This window comes from Typopeltis vanoorti, chromosome 6 (genome assembly GCF_054136105.1).
Source record: "Typopeltis vanoorti isolate ZY-2024b chromosome 6, IOZ_Tvanoo_1.0, whole genome shotgun sequence".
NCBI lineage: Eukaryota > Metazoa > Arthropoda > Arachnida > Uropygi > Thelyphonidae > Typopeltis > Typopeltis vanoorti.
The window spans coordinates 115,830,767-115,850,905 of NC_143554.1; the positions used below are offsets into that span (position 1 = coordinate 115,830,767).

Consider the following 20,139-nt stretch of genomic DNA (forward strand, 5'->3'; position numbering starts at 1 on the left):
CTTGTTGGAGATACCGTCAGGTCCGGGGGCCTTTTTGTACTTAAACTTATAATCAAGAAGTTTAAGAACAAAAAGTCCCCCGGATCTGACGATATCTCTAACAAAGTGATAAAGCTACTACCGCGTATCATATCGTATTATATCATATATTTCAGCAGGTGATGTGGGTGCAATTTGAGTGGAATATGTGACAGAAGATTTGAGTGAACATCTGACGTGTCGGCGGATCCTGTATATGTGACTGAAATCCAGATGATCGTACGAAGGTTTACATTGCATTTCTAAATAGTTTGCTATTGCTTCAGCTTTATCTGCATCGGTGTGGATGAGACCTGAATCTGTTTGGGGGGGGGGGGATATTTCTGTTTTTAATCTTTCTGATAAGATTCCGTATGGAGTGGTTATCAGGAGAGATGGAGGTCAATTTTTCTTCCCAAAGTTGACTTCTATGGGCTGAGGGGCATATCTCAGTGTGGAGTTGAATCTATTTAAAATCCGTTTGTCTTGTGGCGTCCTAGTATCTTTTCCTTGCTTTGTTCTTTTCCCTGATCAGATTCATAATATCTTCTGGCAAATGATTGGATCTGCGGGTAGTTGTGGAGATCGTAACTGCTGCACAGGCTGCATTAATCTGTTCAGTTAGATCATTTACAGCTGTTTCAATTTCTTCTTTGGATTTTATGATGGGTACAGAATCAATATATTTCAGGAGTACCTTGGAGAGCCTTTCCCAAGGAATGAACGAGTGAGGGGGAGGGTGACAGTTTTTCTAAGTTTCCCAATTTTAACAGTACTGAATTGTGATCAGATGATAGATCATTAATCGTCATTATAGTGTATTGGCGTCTGATATGCTGTAGTATGGCTATGTCCAAGACATCAGCCCGACCATAAGTGTTGTGATGGGTGGGCTCGACGGGACCTACCACAAGCGGGTTGTTGAATCCAGCGTAGGTTTCTAGTGTGTGTCCGTTTTTGTTGGTGGAACGGCTATTCCAGACTGGATGCTTGGCGTTTAAGTCTCCGGCCGGCATGGTAGGCTCACTGGTATCCAATATGGCGTTCAAATCAGAGGACAGTAATATTTTTTGTGGAGGATTATATGCTGCAAAGATTTTTCGTTTGCCACCAGAACTCGTGAGAATTTCAATACCAGTGACCTCGAGGTTAGTGGTAGGAGGGATGTTTATAGAATGATGAGTGATGTAATTTTTAATGAAAATGTGCAGTGCTGCCTCCTCTGTGGGACAGTCTGTCTGCTCTGTACAGTTGATATCCCCTAATTTGGGGGTTGTCGGAAGGTCTTGGGTGCGTTTCGTTTAGTAAAAGGACATCCGGCTGATGTCTTTTGGGCGAAGTCCTGGAGTTCTAAGATCTTACTCCTCAGTCCGTTCGCATTCCAAGCGATGATCTCTAAGGAGTCTGGTTTTAATTTATTATTGTTCATTAGTGAGTGCTGAAATGATAGTTTGATCCTTTAGGAAGCTTTTGGTGGAGGAAAGTGAAGGGTTGGATCTAATAAAGTCCAGCAGCATATTTGCTAGAGAGGCTGTGATGATAGCAGTCAAATTAGATAGTGGCGCTGGTTGAATCTTTTCCTGGGTCGACTTTTTTGTACGAACTGCGTTGGCATATGTCTTTGACTGATTTTGTTGAGATGATCTTTTACAGATCTCTGGTTGCAGAGGATAATTTTTCGCGTTTTTGGTTGTCCGTGGGGGACTGTGAGGTTGTAGTCTCTGGAATAGGTCTGCTGGGGGAGGAAGAGAGTCTGCCTGCTTTCAACTGTTTGTTTTTCGGGTTTTGGATACAACCTCTATAATTGGCAGTGCGCAGGCCGTCGCATTTTGCCGGAGTAGTTTTTGGTTTTGTACATGTGTTGGTAGGGTGGCTTTTTGCACATTTAAGGCATTTGAACTCTGCCTTGAAGAGTCTCTGAGCATGACCGAATCTTTGGCATCTATGGCATTGCCCACTTGAAGCCTTCTTTCTCAAAGGCTCTGGAGTGATTCGGAGACCACATACTGATTTGAGGTCATAGATGTTTTTAAAGTCTTGATGTATCTCTATTAAAACTAGAGGCATGGATGTTTTGATCCCTCTAGTCATCCTGCTAACCTTGATGGGAGGTAGGTCCTGGAGGCGGAGGTCAGCCTCTATTTCGTCAGAGGTTATATCCTCTGAGAGACCCCTTAGGACCACCTTCAAATTTCGTTCTGAGCCGAGAGAGAATGTATGGTATTGGATATTATTTGAATCCAGTTCTTTTGTAAGTTTTCTAAAGTCTGTTACAGTAGCAGGCTGAATCCTAACGCCATCATCCGTATTTTTAGCCGAGACATACTGTATCTGTAAGTTTGACATGACGGATCTCAATTGTGTCCATTTCCTTTTTTCCCGGAGGACAATCGGAGGTACCCTCTCTTTGGGGGGGGGTGACTGTGAGATCAAGATTGAGAGTGTTCTCTTCCATACGTAAATCCATGAGAGGTTCAATGTCAGAGATTTTACGTTTCTTATGAGCACGAGTTTCAACATAGTCTGTAGAAGGGGAAATCACCAAATCGAGTTTCGCCTGTCTGGGGAGTGTCTTTACACTCTTCGATTTCAGTAGGCAAGGAGTAGAAATTAAGACTGCCAAGAAAATCATTTTCAACTTTTTTCAGTATCTTTTTGAGAATGCTTATCAGACGTCCTTTGGTGCTGAGCGATTTAATATAAGCATCATCATCTTCTTCTTCACACATTGTGAAGAATTTAGTACACTAAGCCAGCAATGGCAGTTAGGAGTAGCGAAACGCACTCTTATAAATACAGTTCACTTACCTGTGTGTGTGTGTGTGTGTTTAGTTTTAATAACCAGAAGCACTTATATATATACTATTAAGTCTTGCAGATACTAGTTACTGAACTCACTGACCAAAGATACGCACGAACTACATTTAACTACATTAAAAAAAAAAAAAAAAATTCGAAATTCATAATCAAAACATCACTCACTCTTCTCCCAACATATATTTCTCTACAAGAATCTTCACCCAAAAACTCACACAACATATATATTTCTATTTATTTGTATATATAAGTCTTTATAAGGACTGGCTTAAGGGGGCGAAGCAAGAATGCTTTTCATCTTCCCCGTTATCTGTATAGGACCATGTAGGGATAAGGTGTTATTGAGCTATTAAAGCTCTGATCATGGCAGGAGGCTAACAGCAATAGCTGAGCCTCAGTTAGGACTTCTTTGGCTACAGCATTGCCATCCATTATCCTCCAAGGTGAACTCGAGATCTATATATAAGTCCTTATAGTCCTTATAAGGACTGGCTTAAAGGGGCGAAGCAAGAATGCTTTTCATCTTCCCCGTTATCTGTAGAGGACAGTGTATGGATAAGGTGTTATTGAGCATTTAAAGCTCTGATCATGGCAGGAGGGTAACAGCAATAGCCGAGCCTCAGTTAGAACTTCATTGGCTACAGCATTGCCATCCATTACCCTCCAAGGGTATTGGATTGAGTATCTTTGGGGTTATCATTTATAATTTTACTTATGAATAAAAATTGGGTATATAATAATATATTTATAAATTTTTATAATTTATGTTTTATAATTTTTTTTTAAATTTTATTTTCAAAATTTTATTAGCTTAAAGGATTAAAATATATTTTATGAATAAAATACTTTAATTCATATATTAATTAATCGGTTAACAAACAGTGTAAATAAAATTGTAAAGAAAATCTATCAGTAAAAAATATGCACAGAAATATAGAAGCGGTTATTATGACAATGAACAAAGTTGGTAGATTTCATCAGAATTTTATCATTCATTTTTCTTCTCTTGAACATTGAATGAAATTACTCAAAGGACCAAATCATGAAATTCCATTTTTTTATTTTAATTAACATGCAATTAAAAAAAACACGCATTTCTAAAATAATACACGAAACACAATGTAACATCGAAAACAGGCTTATAAATACGTATAAGTTGACGTTATTGAACAGCTAAAGCAAAGAACTGTTGTGAATGCACAGAAAATTAAAAGATAAGAGGTAAGACTCAAATGCAAACAAAAACTCAATCTCCAAAAAAGAGAATAAATGGTCGAATTTTGGAAGTCAGTCTGGGTTAATCCTGTTCAACATAATAACGTCTTTTGAATTATAGAAATAGAATCAAAAATTAAAGAAAAAGAATTCCAAAATGTCATTTTTGCAAAAGAAATTGTCAGAGCACAAGCTAGAAGACTGGCAAAATCAGTCTGGCAATTTTTCAAGGTGATTCTTTGTCACCATGACTCTTCAACATTTCTTTGATACCGCTGTCTAGGATTTTGAAGAAAACACAAGTCCCCTATTTTAAAGAAAACAACTTGGATATGAAATTTCTGTAAATAAATTAAAATTTCCCATCCGCTGTATATGGATGATTTAAAATTGTACGAAAATTGACACAGCATTAAACGCAATTCATATTTTCAATCAGGACATCAAAATGGAATTTGGTCTGGATAAATGTGCAGTTTTAGTTTGATAGGAGAAATGTATGAAAGCAGTTTTAACAAACGAATGCTACAAATGCTAGTCATATTCTCCACGTTAGATTAAAAACAAAAAAGGAAAAAAAAGAAAGAAAGCAATCGAATACATAAAAGAGAGTCATAAATATTCTGAGAACAAAACTTAATTGACTAAACAAAATTCGAGGAATGAACTCTTGGACTAGACATAAACAAATTGGACCCGTAAAACTCGAAAATTAATTACCGTGCATCATGCATTGCTTCTACGAAGTAATCTTAACCGACTGGATCTACCAAGAAAAACAGGCGAACGGGTCTACTTTAAGTGAGACAAACTACTGAAGAAGAACAAGTGGGTTTAAAAATTACATCGACAAGGTCTTCTAAAAAAACAATAGAAAATAAATTCGATTGCAAGGAACAACAACAAAAATAATCGATCTAAACACTGGAAAAATAAACCCCTACATGGGCAATATTTGTTAGACAACAAATAAAAAACTATCAATTCCAAGACATGGCATTGGCTGCAGTATGGATATATCGAAAAAGAAACGGAAATTTTACTTGTAGCAGCTTCAAAAAGTGTTACAAACTAATGTCATCAAAGCAAAAATTTTGAACATTAATAATAACAGCAAATGCAGATTATGCGATTAGAAAAATGAGACTAGAACATCTAATCAGTGCCTGCAGCAAAATTGCTCAAACTGATAACAAATACCTCTGTGATCAAGGGCCAAGATAATTCGTTATTTATGCAAAAAATAATAATAAAAAAGTGTCTTTCCTAACTCTGATAATTAATAATTAAATTAGTCGAAAATTAATGGATTCAACCATCTGTGTAGGTTAAATTATTATTATTTCATGTGTTTTTGTATATTATGGATGTTCCATGTCAAAAATTGTAAACATATCGAGTTGGGAATGTAATAAAGTCGTGAATTTAAACAGGGCAGTCATATAAAGATAGATCAAGGGTGTTTATCTGTAATAAATTATCCATGGAATCAATGTAGATTATTATATTATATACTTTGCTTTGATTCATCATTCCTACACCATTTTATATTTACTATATATCATGAATAAGAGAAGGTCACAAATAATTATTGGCACTTTGCCAACATTCGCTGTTGTGATACTGTTGCTTTAACGAACAAGTGGAAAAGCTTTTATAGAGGGCGCCCAATAAAATATGCATAGGTAAAATAGCCGAACGTGCTATTCTCACACGGGTTCAAGAAGCAACAGATATCAATCAACCATGTCATTCAAGATAAACAATTCGGCTTTAGGAAATATCACTCCACAACGCTACAAATTTATAGAGTTATCGAACATATAACCCAATGGTTTGAATGGCACCATGCCAACACTCTGGCGCAGTTTTCCTGGACATCACTCAGGCATTTGATAAAGTGTGGCATCACGGACTAATTTTTAAACTTCACGAAGTTGGTATTCCATTACCATTAGTTCTACTTATCAAATCATATCTAAATAACAGAAAATTTAAAATAAAACTCAACGGTATCAGATCCACAGAGAGGAGAATCACGGCCGGAGTCCCTTAAGGCTCTCTGCTATCTCTCCTACTCTTCTCCATATACATGGCAGATCTCCCCAAACTGTCCCCAGCTATCACCGCTCTATATGCTGATGACACAATCATTATAGCCAGATCCCTCCGTCCACACTTGGCCACAATCAAGCTGCAGAGAGCAGTCAATGAATTGGAGGATTGGTACACCAAGTGGCGTATCGCAATTAATCCAAACAAAAGCTCTGCAGTACTTTTCACCAGACGTAAACAGAAACGAATACAAGCATACAAATGTTTGGTAAAATCATCCCCTGGCACAATTCTACCAAATATCTGGGAGTTCATCTTGATAGACGTCTAAACTTCAAGTCATATATGGATAGTGTCGCCACTAAGGCAAGTCAGACCATAGCACAGCTACATCCACTTTTGAATAGGAACGGAGTCCTAAGCATAAGCAACAAAATCCTCCTTTTCAAATTGGTAATCAGACCGCAACTAACTTACGCCTCTCCAACCTGGGATCACACGACTAAAAGCAACATCAACAGACTTCAGATAATACAGAATAAATGCCTAAGAATGGCATTTAATGCCCCGTGGTTCCTCAGAAACATCCAGTTACATCAAGAAGCCAATCTTCCAGATATTAAGACTTACATTGCGGAGAAATTCTTCACAATCTAGTTCGACAGGCAGCGGACTACAAGCCCTCAGATCGTTTCAAACATAAAAAACCGAAATCCTCCATCGCAAGAGAAAGATACAGCCTCAATGCTCACACGGAGCGGGTAAATTACCCACAATAATCTCATCACCCACAATCTAAAATCCAGATGAAGGGATAAAGAGTCAAGGACTCAGTCCATCAACCAATTAAGTTCAAAGTATGTGTGCAGAGGAAGGATGGAAAGAGTTAATCGACCGTGAGATGCGGTGATTAAAACACCCTTGGAGGGTAATCGATGGCAATGCTGTAGCCAATGAAGTTCTAACTGAGGCTCGGCTATTGCTGTTACCCTCCTGCCATGATCAGAGCTTTAATAGCTCAATAACACCTTATCCCTAAACTGTCCTCTACAGATAACGGGGAAGATGAAAAGCATTCTTGCTTCGCCCCTTTAAGCCAGTCCTTATAAGGATAAGGATTTATGTGTGCGTAGGGGTTGCATAGTATCTACACCGTTACATACTTAAATCCAGTGGTGAGCTATGGGAATTTTAACAAAGGGCTCTCATCGTAGAGAAAAAAAAAGCCCTATTAAAACTTTTATAAATACAGCTTGTGTATAAATTCCAATCAAAAAGTATGAGAGGAGAATCAACCTCTGGTTGAGATTTTGAGTTTGTCAAAATCGTGAAGAAAACATGGAGAAATTTGAAAATGAAATCTTCACCAGCATTACTCCTAAACCTTCAGCGTGGTGGAGATATGTAGACGATATCTTCATCATATGGCAAGACAACATGGAAAACTTACATATGTTTGTCAATAGAATCAACGCACTCCGCAATAAAATCAAATTTACTCTAGAAGTAGAAAACAACGAACAGCTACACTTCTTGGACATACTAGTTAAAAGACAAGGTAACAATAGCAAACTCTCCATTTACAAAAAACCTACGGACACTGGACGATATTTACATTACTCTTCAAACCATCAGAGGTCACATAAATAGAGCTAGAAACTTTATCTCCGACGATGAAGAAGTTCAAACAGAACTATCTCAAATCGCTATAACACTTTCGCAAAATGGTTATCCTCGAAACATCATCAACAAATTTCTATACAAAGATAACCAACAAGAAAGAACAGTCTCCCAGCAAATTTCAACAGTAGTCATCCCCTTTATGGGTTCAATTTCCATCAAAATTGCGAGATTGCTAAAGGTCCATAACATTAGGGTTGTATTTAAACCAACTACTAGCATCAGACCGGTTCTAAGGTATCCTAAAGACAGTGTTCCATTTTATAAATATCCAGGTGTGTATAATATTCCATGCACGTGCGGTCTTTCCTACATTGGACAAACTTCGAGAAGCCTGGAAATAAGACAGAAAGAATATGTTGGTGATGTAAATCACAACAGAACGATCATCTCCGGGTTAGCACATCACTTTTCAACTTCGAACCACACTTAAGCTGGAATAACAACTCTATGCCCTACGTAGATGAAGATTACAGACATCGATTATTTAAAGAAGCAGCAGTAGTGCTACGTACTGGCAGCAACCTAAACAGAAATCAAGGGGCCATACTGAACGATACTTGGAAAAATCTAATTCCTTCAGTTCAACAGAACTACAGTACGCAAATTTACGCGTTTGCATGTAACGCGTGTTCATGATACTGAGTAGAAATGTCACGCGAACGTGTTACCTTAGCTACCTAACAGGTACTAACGTTTTTTTTTTTTTGTATTCTTAAACCTTTTTTTTGCATTTATCATTTTTTTGTACTGTGCAAGCCTTGAAAAACTAGTCAGTTACTAGCGAAACCGGTAGGCAATATTGTATGAACATACGTACGAATTAAAAATCTACGGTCAGTTTAACAATAAGTCTTATATTTTGTAACATTTTACGACCAAAAACATGTATAATTTAACTAGTTAAAGTTCTTTTATTCCAATGTAGAGGTTGGCTTGAATAAACCCGGGCTTCGAAGGCCAACATCGAGGAAGTCCCAAGCCCTTTTCAGGGCGGGATCTCTGGGTCAGGTCCTCCCTTTATTTTTTTTTTTTTTTTGTTCACGGGATTTTATTGTTCCTTTTTCGTTTTTCTGTCCTTTTATTATGTTCTACAGATTTGTAGAACATAATAAAAGGACAGAAAAATGAATAACGAAAAACGTATACTTTGTGGATGGGGTTTATAGTACCTTTAATAGCCCATTTTATATATTTACTCCTGTTAGGTTATTCTTAGTTTAGTATATTTTTCCTTTTAAAAAGTGAAAAGTAAACGACCGTTTTAGAAGCACCCCCGGAGGAGGGAGGATCAACAGCTAAAACTGGTCAACTGAGGCCTCTTTCTCTCCTCTAACACTATATACCTCCATCTTTTACTTACCTCTCCTTGCACCTGCTGAATCTCAGCATCTTCTCTAATCCAAAGGTCAATAATGAGAGACTTGAATTCACAAATTATTATGGATATGACAACATTAGATATCGAAGGGCTTAATTTAAACAAATGTGATTAAATAAATAATAAGCGATCTGCCTACTCAACTTACTGTAAATCCCAGGCCAGTGAAAATAAGAGCCATAGAAAGATGCCACAACCAATAGCCTCGAGGGAACTTGATGTATAGGTGCTCATTGTGCCCTAGCAGTTGGCTGATCTGAAAAATATATAAATGCTGATTAGCAGTAATCCAGTACGAGTACGATCGAAAATGAACCAGATGCATTTTCGTTTATTTCTTATTAGATAGTTTTATTAATTAAATAAGAAAATTATTACTGTCCCGCTTTGAAATGAGACTAGAATTAGATCTCAATATTTTAATACCATCAGTTATAAATAATAATAATAATCATAACGATTTTCTCTTCTTTATACGCACAGTCAGCTTAAAGAGTCTTCATAGACTGTCTTCAAGTTAAAAAGTTTGTCCTTCAATATTTAATATATCCGAAAACAAAAAAAAAATCAAGAATTAAGAATTACCTTTGACCTATGAATGTCTCCATTATCTGTCTCTCCAACTCCTAAAATCTTTCTAGTCTTCAGTCGACTGTGCAAATCACCACTGCTATGTTTCCTAGGAGATAAATATTATGGTTGATCCTATAAAAAATTGATTTCTTAATATTTTGCATAAAGCAGTGCATAAACAATTGGATAAAGAAACCAATGTTGTGCTTTTTATAAGCAATAATGGAAAACTATTGCGCGCGCGCGTGTGTGTGTGTGTGTGTGTGTGTGTGTGTGTGTGTGTGTGTGTGTGTGTGTGTGTGTGTGTGTGTGTGTGTGTGTGTGTGTGTGTGTGTGTGTGTGTGTGTGTGTGTGTGTGTGTGTGTGTGTGTGTGTGTGTGTGTGTTGTATAAGAAAACATTTACATAAGAAAAAACGATGTATGATGTAGCCGCAAACACACACAAATTTGATTTCTAACCGAAAAATTCCATTTCTAAAAGTAAATAGTACAATATAGAAAAGGATATCTGTTGCTATGGCAACTGACTTTTACATGCATGTAAACAATGCGATCATAAACTAATAATTGAAAAAAAGTAGGTTACAGTAGTATTTTTTATATATTTAAGCCGAAGTTTATTGAGAATCAACCGCTCTGCATGTCATACGCATATATATATATATATATATATACATGTATATATATATATATATATATATTTTTTTTTTTTTTTTTTAATGAACCTATAAAATAGAGATTGCAAGCCTCTGTTACCATAGAGATGCAACAATGCACTCTTAATACGGAACAGTGAGTTCAAATTGCAAATACAGAAGAGAACGGTAAGTTGAGAAAACAGATTGTGAAAAGAAATCAAAATAAAAACGGATATCTGCCATTTTATTACGAATGACAGATTTCCGAGATTATATTATTCATTTATCAGTAAATTTTGCAAAAGATTTATTGAAGGAGGATGCATCATAGGTATTTGAGCACTGTTTGATCATGTTAGTCTGTTAATCGATCATTTCCAATACACTATTTAAAAAAAAAAAAAATCGATGTTTCCTTTTGTTGTTGTTGTTCTGTCAAGCATTACTATTCAAACGTAAGTTAATAGTGTAACACACACAAAGGATTTTCGTTCGGAAGTAATGTCAAGAGATACAATACATTTTAACCAACCGTGATGACGAGATTTGTTAAGAATAAATTCTCACAAGCATAAATCTAAATCCTGTTTGAGTTAGAAAATAAATAATGAAGTCACCGAAATAAAAAAAAAAATATTGTGAAGTAAAGTAGGTTTTAAAAAAATAAAAAGAAAGAGAAGAAGAAGACGATATCAAAAGATAATAAAGAAACCGGGAGAATTTTTTTCCTATTTTACTTTTTTTTCTATTTCTATTTTTTCTATTTATACAGTTTTTGATATTCAGAGCAAAAACGTTTTGTCTGTTTTAATGAAATCGACAATATATCAGTAAAAAGTCACCGAAATAAATAAAAAAAATTATTGTGAAGTAAAGTAGGTTAAAAAAAATAAAAAGAAACAGAAGAAACAGACGATATCAAAAGATAATAAAGAAACTGGGGAGAATTTTTTTCTATTTTACTTTTTATGCAGATATTCAGAGCAGAAACTTTTTGTCTGTTTTAATGAAATCGACAATATGGTAGTAAAACGTCATGCAGTTGCCATGGTGATGCAATAATAAATCGTTCATATATGAACATTCATGACACAGAAGATCAAATTGGACTAGCGCATGACAATGTGATATTTATTCACTCACAACGCACAGACAGTTTTATATATATAAATCCATCTGTACTTTACGAAATTAACCTTTCACTTGTGATCTATGTTGAACCTTTTTTTGAAGAAAAAAATCTGCATGACGATAAATCAGAAATGTTTAACTGAAAAACATGTTTGCAGACGAAATTTACTCGGAAAAAAAGAGAAAACAAAAATCCCACTTGTAAAAAGGATTTTCCCGAGCAGTTGCTAGGCAACCCAATACGATACGAAAACTAAATTGTCAGCGTTTTGTTTGCAGTGGATGTGATGTTTAGTTTAGCCACGGCATTTCTCAGCACGGTATTTCTCATAGAGCAACGTTATTGAGTTAGACTTGGGGCAATGAAGTGTGGAAACACAGATGGGGTTTTCCATACACCTACCAATATGGTGCCAAGCTGAAAACAGCTTTTCTTCACTGACGTTAAAAAGAAGAAGAAAGAAAAAAAGATTGAATGCCCCTCACCTTCATAACGGCTTCTCGCAATTGGCTGAAATGTGATCAATTCGGTGCTACTTCAATAATTCTCGGAGAATAGTTCGACTTTGCTCGCTTCGCCGCGAACTTCGGTATTGCGAAGATAGAAATTCCGAATTCGCACATGATAACAAAACACCCCCCCCCCACACACACACACACATACAAAGGATTTAACTGAGAGTCGTCTGTAAATAGGCTAAAATATCCAAGCTGCCGTATGAAACTCACATCTGGAACCTCACTAGATATACTGGATTTCAATAGTAAACCAAAACTTTTTTTTTTCGATCTATCGGTAGCCTCCTTTGTTAGCCTATCCTAATTCATCTTGAAAACTGCTCGTTTTTTACTCCTTCTCCCAAGTAAGCAAAACAGTTAAGTTTGCGCCTGAACGTGGTTCAAGTGTTTACCCACCTTTACAACACCAGGGCAACTCGTTGTAAAGGTGGGTAGAGCTCTGATCACTATTCTTAATATTTCCCGTAATGTAAAACACATCTCACTAAGATATGTATACTGTATACATTATGGGTGTGTGTGTGGGGGGTCGATACCTAAATCTAGGGTCTAGCTACTCACTGAGGAGACCTCAAAAAAGGTTGAAACCGGTCTGGGTAGTGACCCCCCCCACACCCATAATGTATTGCAGTATACATCTCTTAGTGAGATGTGTTTTATATTATAGGAAACACTAAGAATAGTGATCAGAGCTTTACAACGAGTTGCCCTGGTTTAGCACTACCTTTAGACTTGAACTACGTTCAGGCGCAAACTTAACTGCTTTGCTTACTTGGGAGAAGGAGTAAAAATATAAAACCAAGTTTATAAAACTACTTGGTATCCTTAATATATATTATCCCCAAGGTAAAAAAAAACTTTTCACACACACACACACACACACACATATATATATATATATATATCCCCCTCAACGTTTTTGGAGTATTCCGCATACAGGCAAATCGGTCATGAGAACACACGCAATTTACAGACAATGTATACTAGTGGTGATGGTGGCAATAAGGAAGACTGTATGACACCTCCTTTATGGAGTTGTCACTTAATAATAATAATAACATTTCTTTTATATGTTTCACTGTCTTTCATAGGGTGCGCAGTCTGTATATTGTTATGTAAAACTTTTACAGAGGTGGTGAAAGTTACATACTTATATTAAGGACTTCTAGTGTTCTAAAGTATAAATTTTTGGGAATTTTTAAAGTACCGTGTGAAAAAATTGCCTCAGAAGACTGAACATTCTAGCGAGGATGTTTTCCTCAAAGTAAAGCACAGAATTATACTTCATCACGTATAGAATCCTTAATTCGAGTATATAACGTTAATTCAAGTCCTCTGTTATGTTAGCAATCACTTACAAGTTTTACAATATACAAACTGATGTGCCTAATGATACAAAAAAGTAGAGCAACTCATAAAATATCTCACAGATATATTAACATAGCAATTATTACGGAAACAAACAAACAAAAAATAATAAAAGAAAAGAAAGTTACAGAAGTAGTTGCAAATTATACAATCCCCCTTGTGGAGTGAAAAATAAATAAATAGAAGCTGAATTGTAACAGCAAAACAGAAAATATGTCAAGGTCGTTTTATTATTTTTTGGAGTCTACACATCAGATGAAGGAACGAAGAAAGAAGAGGCAGAATAATGGAGGAGACAAAAATTTTATGGAGAACTACAGAAACATCTGCCAAAAAACAAGAAAAAAAAGAAAAACAGAAGGCCTTGACGGAATAAACTCTTATTAAATATAGAGTCGACCTATTATGTGAAATTCAGAACATTTGCTGTTCTAAAAGTTTATTTCTCTGTAATTTCACAGCAGTTTCTTTTTCTTTTAAAGAAAAACGAAACTCTGACTCTCAAATTTACAGAAAAATAAACCTTTAGAACAGCATATGCAACTTTTTAGTAAACCAAAAGACATAAATATCTTATATGTTCTTTTATGGAAGAATAAAATGGATCCGGAAGTGGTAGGTTTACATCGATTTATTTTAAAACGAATTATAGGAAGAATGGGAGAAAAAAAAAAACACGGATAATTTAATTTGTAAACAGATATTGCATTATCCAGTACATTAAGACATGGTGAAGCTAAGAGGATATCCTAAAAACACCTTAAACGATCTAATCTAAATCTATGCTAAGGAACACAAATCATTTTAAATTTTGGCTCTGATTACTCTGAAGCAATAACTATTAATCTATGAACAAAACAAGGCTGTTTTGCTCCAGAAAATTCCATAAAGTAATCGCCATAAGTGTTTTCTGTCCGGTTTTGTGGAGAAAAAAAAATTATATACGACATAGAAAATATTAATAGAGAAAGCATAGCATAAATGAAGGCACCACCAGCTATTCGGATAACGCATAACGGTACTGACTTGACGGGTGAAGCATAAATGCTTTTCATATTCCCCTTTGTCAGAGAAGGAATGTTCTTTGGGTGGAGAATTATTGAGCTTTAAGTTCGCCCTGAAAGGGCAGTGAGAGTAGTTGTGTTCACCTTAGCATAGAATTGATTTGGGTCTCTTGTATTTGCAGAAATCTGCTTCGTTGTAGTCTGAATCTTGCTTGATCAGTGGGTTCGGATGATTAATTGTCTTGATGAAGAACTTTTCAGCTAGGTCGTGAAGGAGGGAGGTGATGTAGGGAATGTTGACTTCTCTGTGAATCTGGGAGTTTCTGATAAACCATGGGGCATCTAAACTCATTCTCAAACATTTGTTTTGTATTCTTTGTAGATTTTGAATATTCGTGTTTGAGGTATGACTCCATGCAGGAGATGCGAAAGTGATGACTGGGCGTATTACCAACTTGTATATGAGTAGATTGTTCTGAGTATCCAGTTTACTTTTTCTGTTGATCATGGAGTAGAGCTGTGCTATTACTTTGGATGTCTTTTATATGACTGGTGAATTGTAGTTTTTTGTCGTGAATTACGCCGAGATATTTTATTGTATTCTCCCTTGGGATCTTAACTCCTAGTAAATGTATACCTTCCTTGATTTGAGGCTTCTTTCTAGTGAACAGTATGGCTGAACTCTTCTGTGGGTTTGCTTAGATCCTCCAGTCCATCAACCATTTCTCTAGTATGTGAATACTGTTTTGGAGTCTTTTGATAGCTAGTTTGGGGCTGAGAGATCTTGCTAATAATGCAGTATCATCTGCATATAATGCAGTGATTGTTAAGCTTGGGTTTTGAGAGATATCAGCAATATAAATAGAAAACAGCAAGAGAGCTAGGAGTGAGCTCTGCGGCACTCCCGCCAGGACACTGCGTCTGGTTGACACAGTTTCATTTATTTTGACTTGCATGAATCTGTCTTTGAGGTATGAGTGAATTATTTTAACTAGATTAGTAGGCATACTGAATGTGATGAGCTTGTAGAGAAGACCCTGATGCCACACCTTATCAAAAGCCTTCGCAGCAGCTAAAAAGACCGCAGCTGTGTGAAGGTTCCGGTTGAATCCTTCGGAGATGAATTCGATCAGTATGTAGATCTGCTGAACGGTGGTGTGGTTTTTTCTAAATCCAAACTGCTCATTTGGAATTATACCTAGTTTATCCGTTTCTGAATGAAGCCTTGTAAGGATTACTTTTTCTTCGATTTTCCAAGGCTGGACAGAAGACTGATAGGTCTGTAGCTTTCAGGGAGCTGGGTGTTTTTTCCAATCTTTTTGATTGGCGTGACATCCGCTGTCTTCCATGTTAAGGATATGGATAATTATAGTCCTTATAAGGACTGGCTTAAAGGGGCGAAGCAAAAATGCTTTTCATCTTCCCCGTTATCTGTAGAGGACAGTGTAGGGATAATAAGGTGTTATTGAGCTGTTAAAGCTCTGATCATCATGGCAGGAGGGTAACAGCAATAACCGAGCCTCAGTTAGAACTTCATTGGCTACAGCACTGCCATCTATTACCCTCCAAGGGTATTAATCCAGAGAGAGCCCTTGGGATAATTATATTGTATAAAACTTAAAATATTTTAATGTTAAAAGTTTAAAGTAAAGGTGTATTTTCTATATTTTTAGAATTTTAAAAAATATTTTTAATTTTTAAAAATATTAAATTAATTTTAAAGTTACATATAAATTGCATTCTTTTTTTAAAATAATTAGAAAATTATATATATATTACAGATCATAAAATCATATAAATGGCACATTAGCAAACAGCGGAAGTTTATATATAGAAATCATGTAAATCCAAAATTTTCAAATGCTAGGATATTAGCTAAAGTGTTAATTTTTTTTTGTTTTTGTTTTTTAATTATTCTTTACAAATATTACTATAATACTTCCCAGTGGGTCGTTGTTATTAATAAACAAATAACAATATACCTTACTCTATAATACTCTAAAATTGATTTGATTTGATTTATATATGAGCTTGATATTAAAAGCGCTGTCCGGTGAGGAGTCAATTAACATAAGGGTTTGGCAAATTCAACGGTAAGCATAAAACATATGCTTTTATAATTTTTAGATGTTATTACGTTATTAACTAGTTTTTATACAAACCCAGTCGAACTTGAATACTTTGAAGAATAGGAGACGAAAAACAGAAGAATTTGATCTCTTGTGTAATCAATTACTTACACTCAGAAAGCTCTTTTGTCATATACAAAACAGCTGCGACATTTAATTTGATTAAAAGGTTGCACTGGCCTGAAAGCTGTTTAGAAATGTTGGTTCCCATTAACTGGGCTGATATACAGAAGGAAAAAAGGGGAGTAGGTGAAAGAAACGAAGGCATAAATATCGGAATAAAAAGTTTAAGTGTATATTTAGCTTTACATTCTCATTTGTAAGAATGAAGAAGATCTTCGAATCTTTAGCATATTTATTAATATTATCATATTAATATGACATGATAATATTAATTTTATGATATTAATATTATCATATTAATATTAATATCATAACATTCTTAAAGTTCTTAAAAGAACTGGGAGATGGACTGAGTCCTTGACTCTTTATCCCGTCATCTGAATGAAGTAAATCTGTATGGATGGAGTGTTGTTGAGCTAAAAAGCTCTAGTCATGGCTGGGTAACGGCAATAGCCAAGCCTCAGTTAAAACTTCATTGGCTACAGCATCGCCATTTGTTACCTTGGAAGTCCTAAAAAGGAATGAATACCTTCCAATATCATAACATAGTCCTTATAAGGACTGGCTTAAAGGGGCGAAGCAATAATGCTTTTCATCTTCCCCGTTATCTGTAGAGGACAGTGTATGGATAAGGTGTTATTGAGCTATTAAAGCTCTGATCATGGCAGGAGGGTAACAGCAATAGCCGAGCCTCAGTTAGAACTTCATTGGCTACAGCATTGCCATCCATTACCCTCCAAGGGTATTGGATTGAATAAATCAATCACCACAGCCTTACCCAATATCATAACAGTCCTTATCCTTATAAGGACTGGCTTAAAGGGGCAAAGCAAGAATGCTTTTCATCTTCCCCGTTATCTGTAGAGAACAGTGTAAGGAGAAGGTGTTATTGAGCCATTAAAGCTCTGATCATGGCAGGAGGGTAACAGCAATAACCGAGCCTCAGTTAGAACTTCATTGGCTAAGGCATTGCCATTCATTACCCTCCAAGAGTATGGTGTCATCGTCTCCACCCAGAAGCAAGAATGCTTTTCATCTTCCCCGTTATCTGTAGAGAACAGTGTAAGGAGAAGGTGTTATTGAGCCATTAAATCTCTGATCATGGCAGGAGGGTAACAGCAATAACCGAGCCTCAGTTAGAACTTCATTGGCTAAGGCATTGCCATTCATTACCCTCCAAGAGTATGGTGTCATCGTCTCCACCCAGAAGCAAGAATGCTTTTCATCTTCCCCGTTATCTGTAGAGAACAGTGTAAGGAGAAGGTGTTATTGAGCCATTAAAGCTCTGGTCATGGCAGGAGGGTAACAGCAATAACCGAGCCTCAGTTAGAACTTCATTGGCTAAGGCATTGCCATTCATTACCCTCCAAGAGTATGGTGTCATCGTCTCCACCCAGAAGCAAGAATGCTTTTCATCTTCCCCGTTATCTGTAGAGAACAGTGTAAGGAGAAGGTGTTATTGAGCCATTAAAGCTCTGATCATGGCAGGAGGGTAACAGCAATAACCGAGCCTCAGTTAGAACTTCATTGGCTAAGGCATTGCCATTCATTACCCTCCAAGAGTATGGTGTCATCGTCTCCACCCAGAAGCAAGAATGCTTTTCATCTTCCCCGTTATCTGTAGAGAACAGTGTAAGGAGAAGGTGTTATTGAGCCATTAAAGCTCTGATCATGGCAGGAGGGTAACAGCAATAACCGAGCCTCAGTTAGAACTTCATTGGCTAAGGCATTGCCATTCATTACCCTCCAAGAGTATGGTGTCATCGTCTCCACCCAATATCATAACATAGAAGTTGAATCTTAATATATTCTACAGTATATTGAAAAATGATTGGTGTGTTTAAACAACTGTGTAAAATACATTTTTTGCCTTCCATTTTATTTACTAATTTTTAAATATATTAATATAGATAACTTTGTAATTAATAGGTAAACATTACTGAAAAAAAAAATTGTGCATATATATCATATGAAATTAGAATGTTACAAATGAAATGGTTAGCAATGCACTGCATATAAAAATCGATGCGATTTTATCCAGATGAAGTCACGAGTTTGAATTATGGTATCAAAGACTCTTTCTCTAGGTTTGTAAATTCGTACAGGAATTAAACATTGAACCTTAGCCTTAGCCATCTTACATAAAGTCTTATAAAGTGAAAAATGAAAGCTTTTATATATGAAGCAATCAAAATAGAAATTTTATATAACAAGAATAATGATATGTCACCATTAAAGGCTATTGGGCCATTGATATCTGCTTGAGATTCAAAATCGTATGCTAAAGGCTTAGCAAAAATAAATAAATAAAATAAAATACTAAGAAAAAAAAAGGGAAAAAAATTAAAATAACATGTCTACATGAAGTACTTGGTGTGCAGATTCCTTGTAGAATCGCGTGCGCGTGTGTGTTGTTTGCAATCTGTAGAAAATTGATTATATCGAATCCGAGTATGCTCTGACACATTTTATGATACATTACACTTCTTAAATCTGTTTAATTGATGGGAAGATCGTTTATAACTTGTCGACATAATTCTAGAACTTAATTGCTACCTATTCCATCACTACTGATGAATTTATAGGGGAAAGATGAATGTGTAAAATAACGTGAAAACCGATAGCACTTATTTATTTTTAATCGAACTTAGGAATATTACACTGCATTATTATTTAAGATTTATCTTGCATTTTCACCATCGGTGTCACGAAAAATTTCTCTTGTAAGTATGATTACATTCAAATGTTCCATGGGTCCCCTGGTGACCGTTTCCTGTGAGAATGAAAGTAACAGGGCTGTTGGGACGTTTACATTCTTCTTAATCATCCCGCTGACTTAAGTAATAAGACTATTAATCTTCCCTCTAGCTAATGAAGTCAGGAATATAACGAATGACTCCCATTAGAATAAGCAGAGTTGAGAGAAGGCAGTTTCCAACTCTAAGTATGATTAGTTTCAGCCAAATACATGCAGTGAAAGATTTCCCAGTAGGTTCAATAAGGGCACACTTAAAATCCCTCGTTTAAGGGAACAGGAACATTAGAACGAATAACACATACCATAATTTTGCTTGTAGAGCTGGTACTCGGTGACGTCACCTTCGTACTCTTGAAAGTTTCACTGATGAAATTGATACTATTTTAATAAAATTATAAGTAATTGTTATAAATAATGATGTAACTTATTTATTTTTAAACATAAAATAATTAAATATTTATTATTTTCATTAATTTATCGTATTCATTTAAAATAAAGATTTCCTTATTCATTATTAATGCTTAATAATGAATAAGGAAATCTAGATTATTATTAATGATTGATCGACCGTGAGATGCGGTGATTAATACCTTTGGAGGGTAATGGATGGCAGTGCTGTAGCCAATGAAGTTCTAACTGAGGGTCGGCTGTTACTGTTACCCTGCTGCCATGATCGGAGCTTTAATAGCTCAATAACACCTTATCCCTACACTGTCCTCTACAGATAAC

The 20,139-nt window shown here is 35.9% G+C and overlaps 1 protein-coding gene across 5 annotated transcripts in view; it reads right to left on the bottom strand.

The window, feature by feature from the left end:
• Positions 1–20,139, bottom strand: part of LOC150105840 (tumor protein p53-inducible protein 11-like) — a 223,458-nt gene that overhangs the window by 26,885 nt on the left and 176,434 nt on the right. For all 5 annotated transcript variants that reach the window (XM_090393615.1, XM_090393617.1, XM_090393614.1 and 2 more), the window contains 2 exons: positions 9,752–9,845; positions 9,315–9,422 (listed from right to left, as the gene is read on the bottom strand). In XM_090393615.1, coding sequence (XP_090249741.1) covers positions 9,315–9,422; positions 9,752–9,845 — 202 coding nt within the window. The remainder of the gene's footprint in view (positions 1–9,314; positions 9,423–9,751; positions 9,846–20,139) is intronic.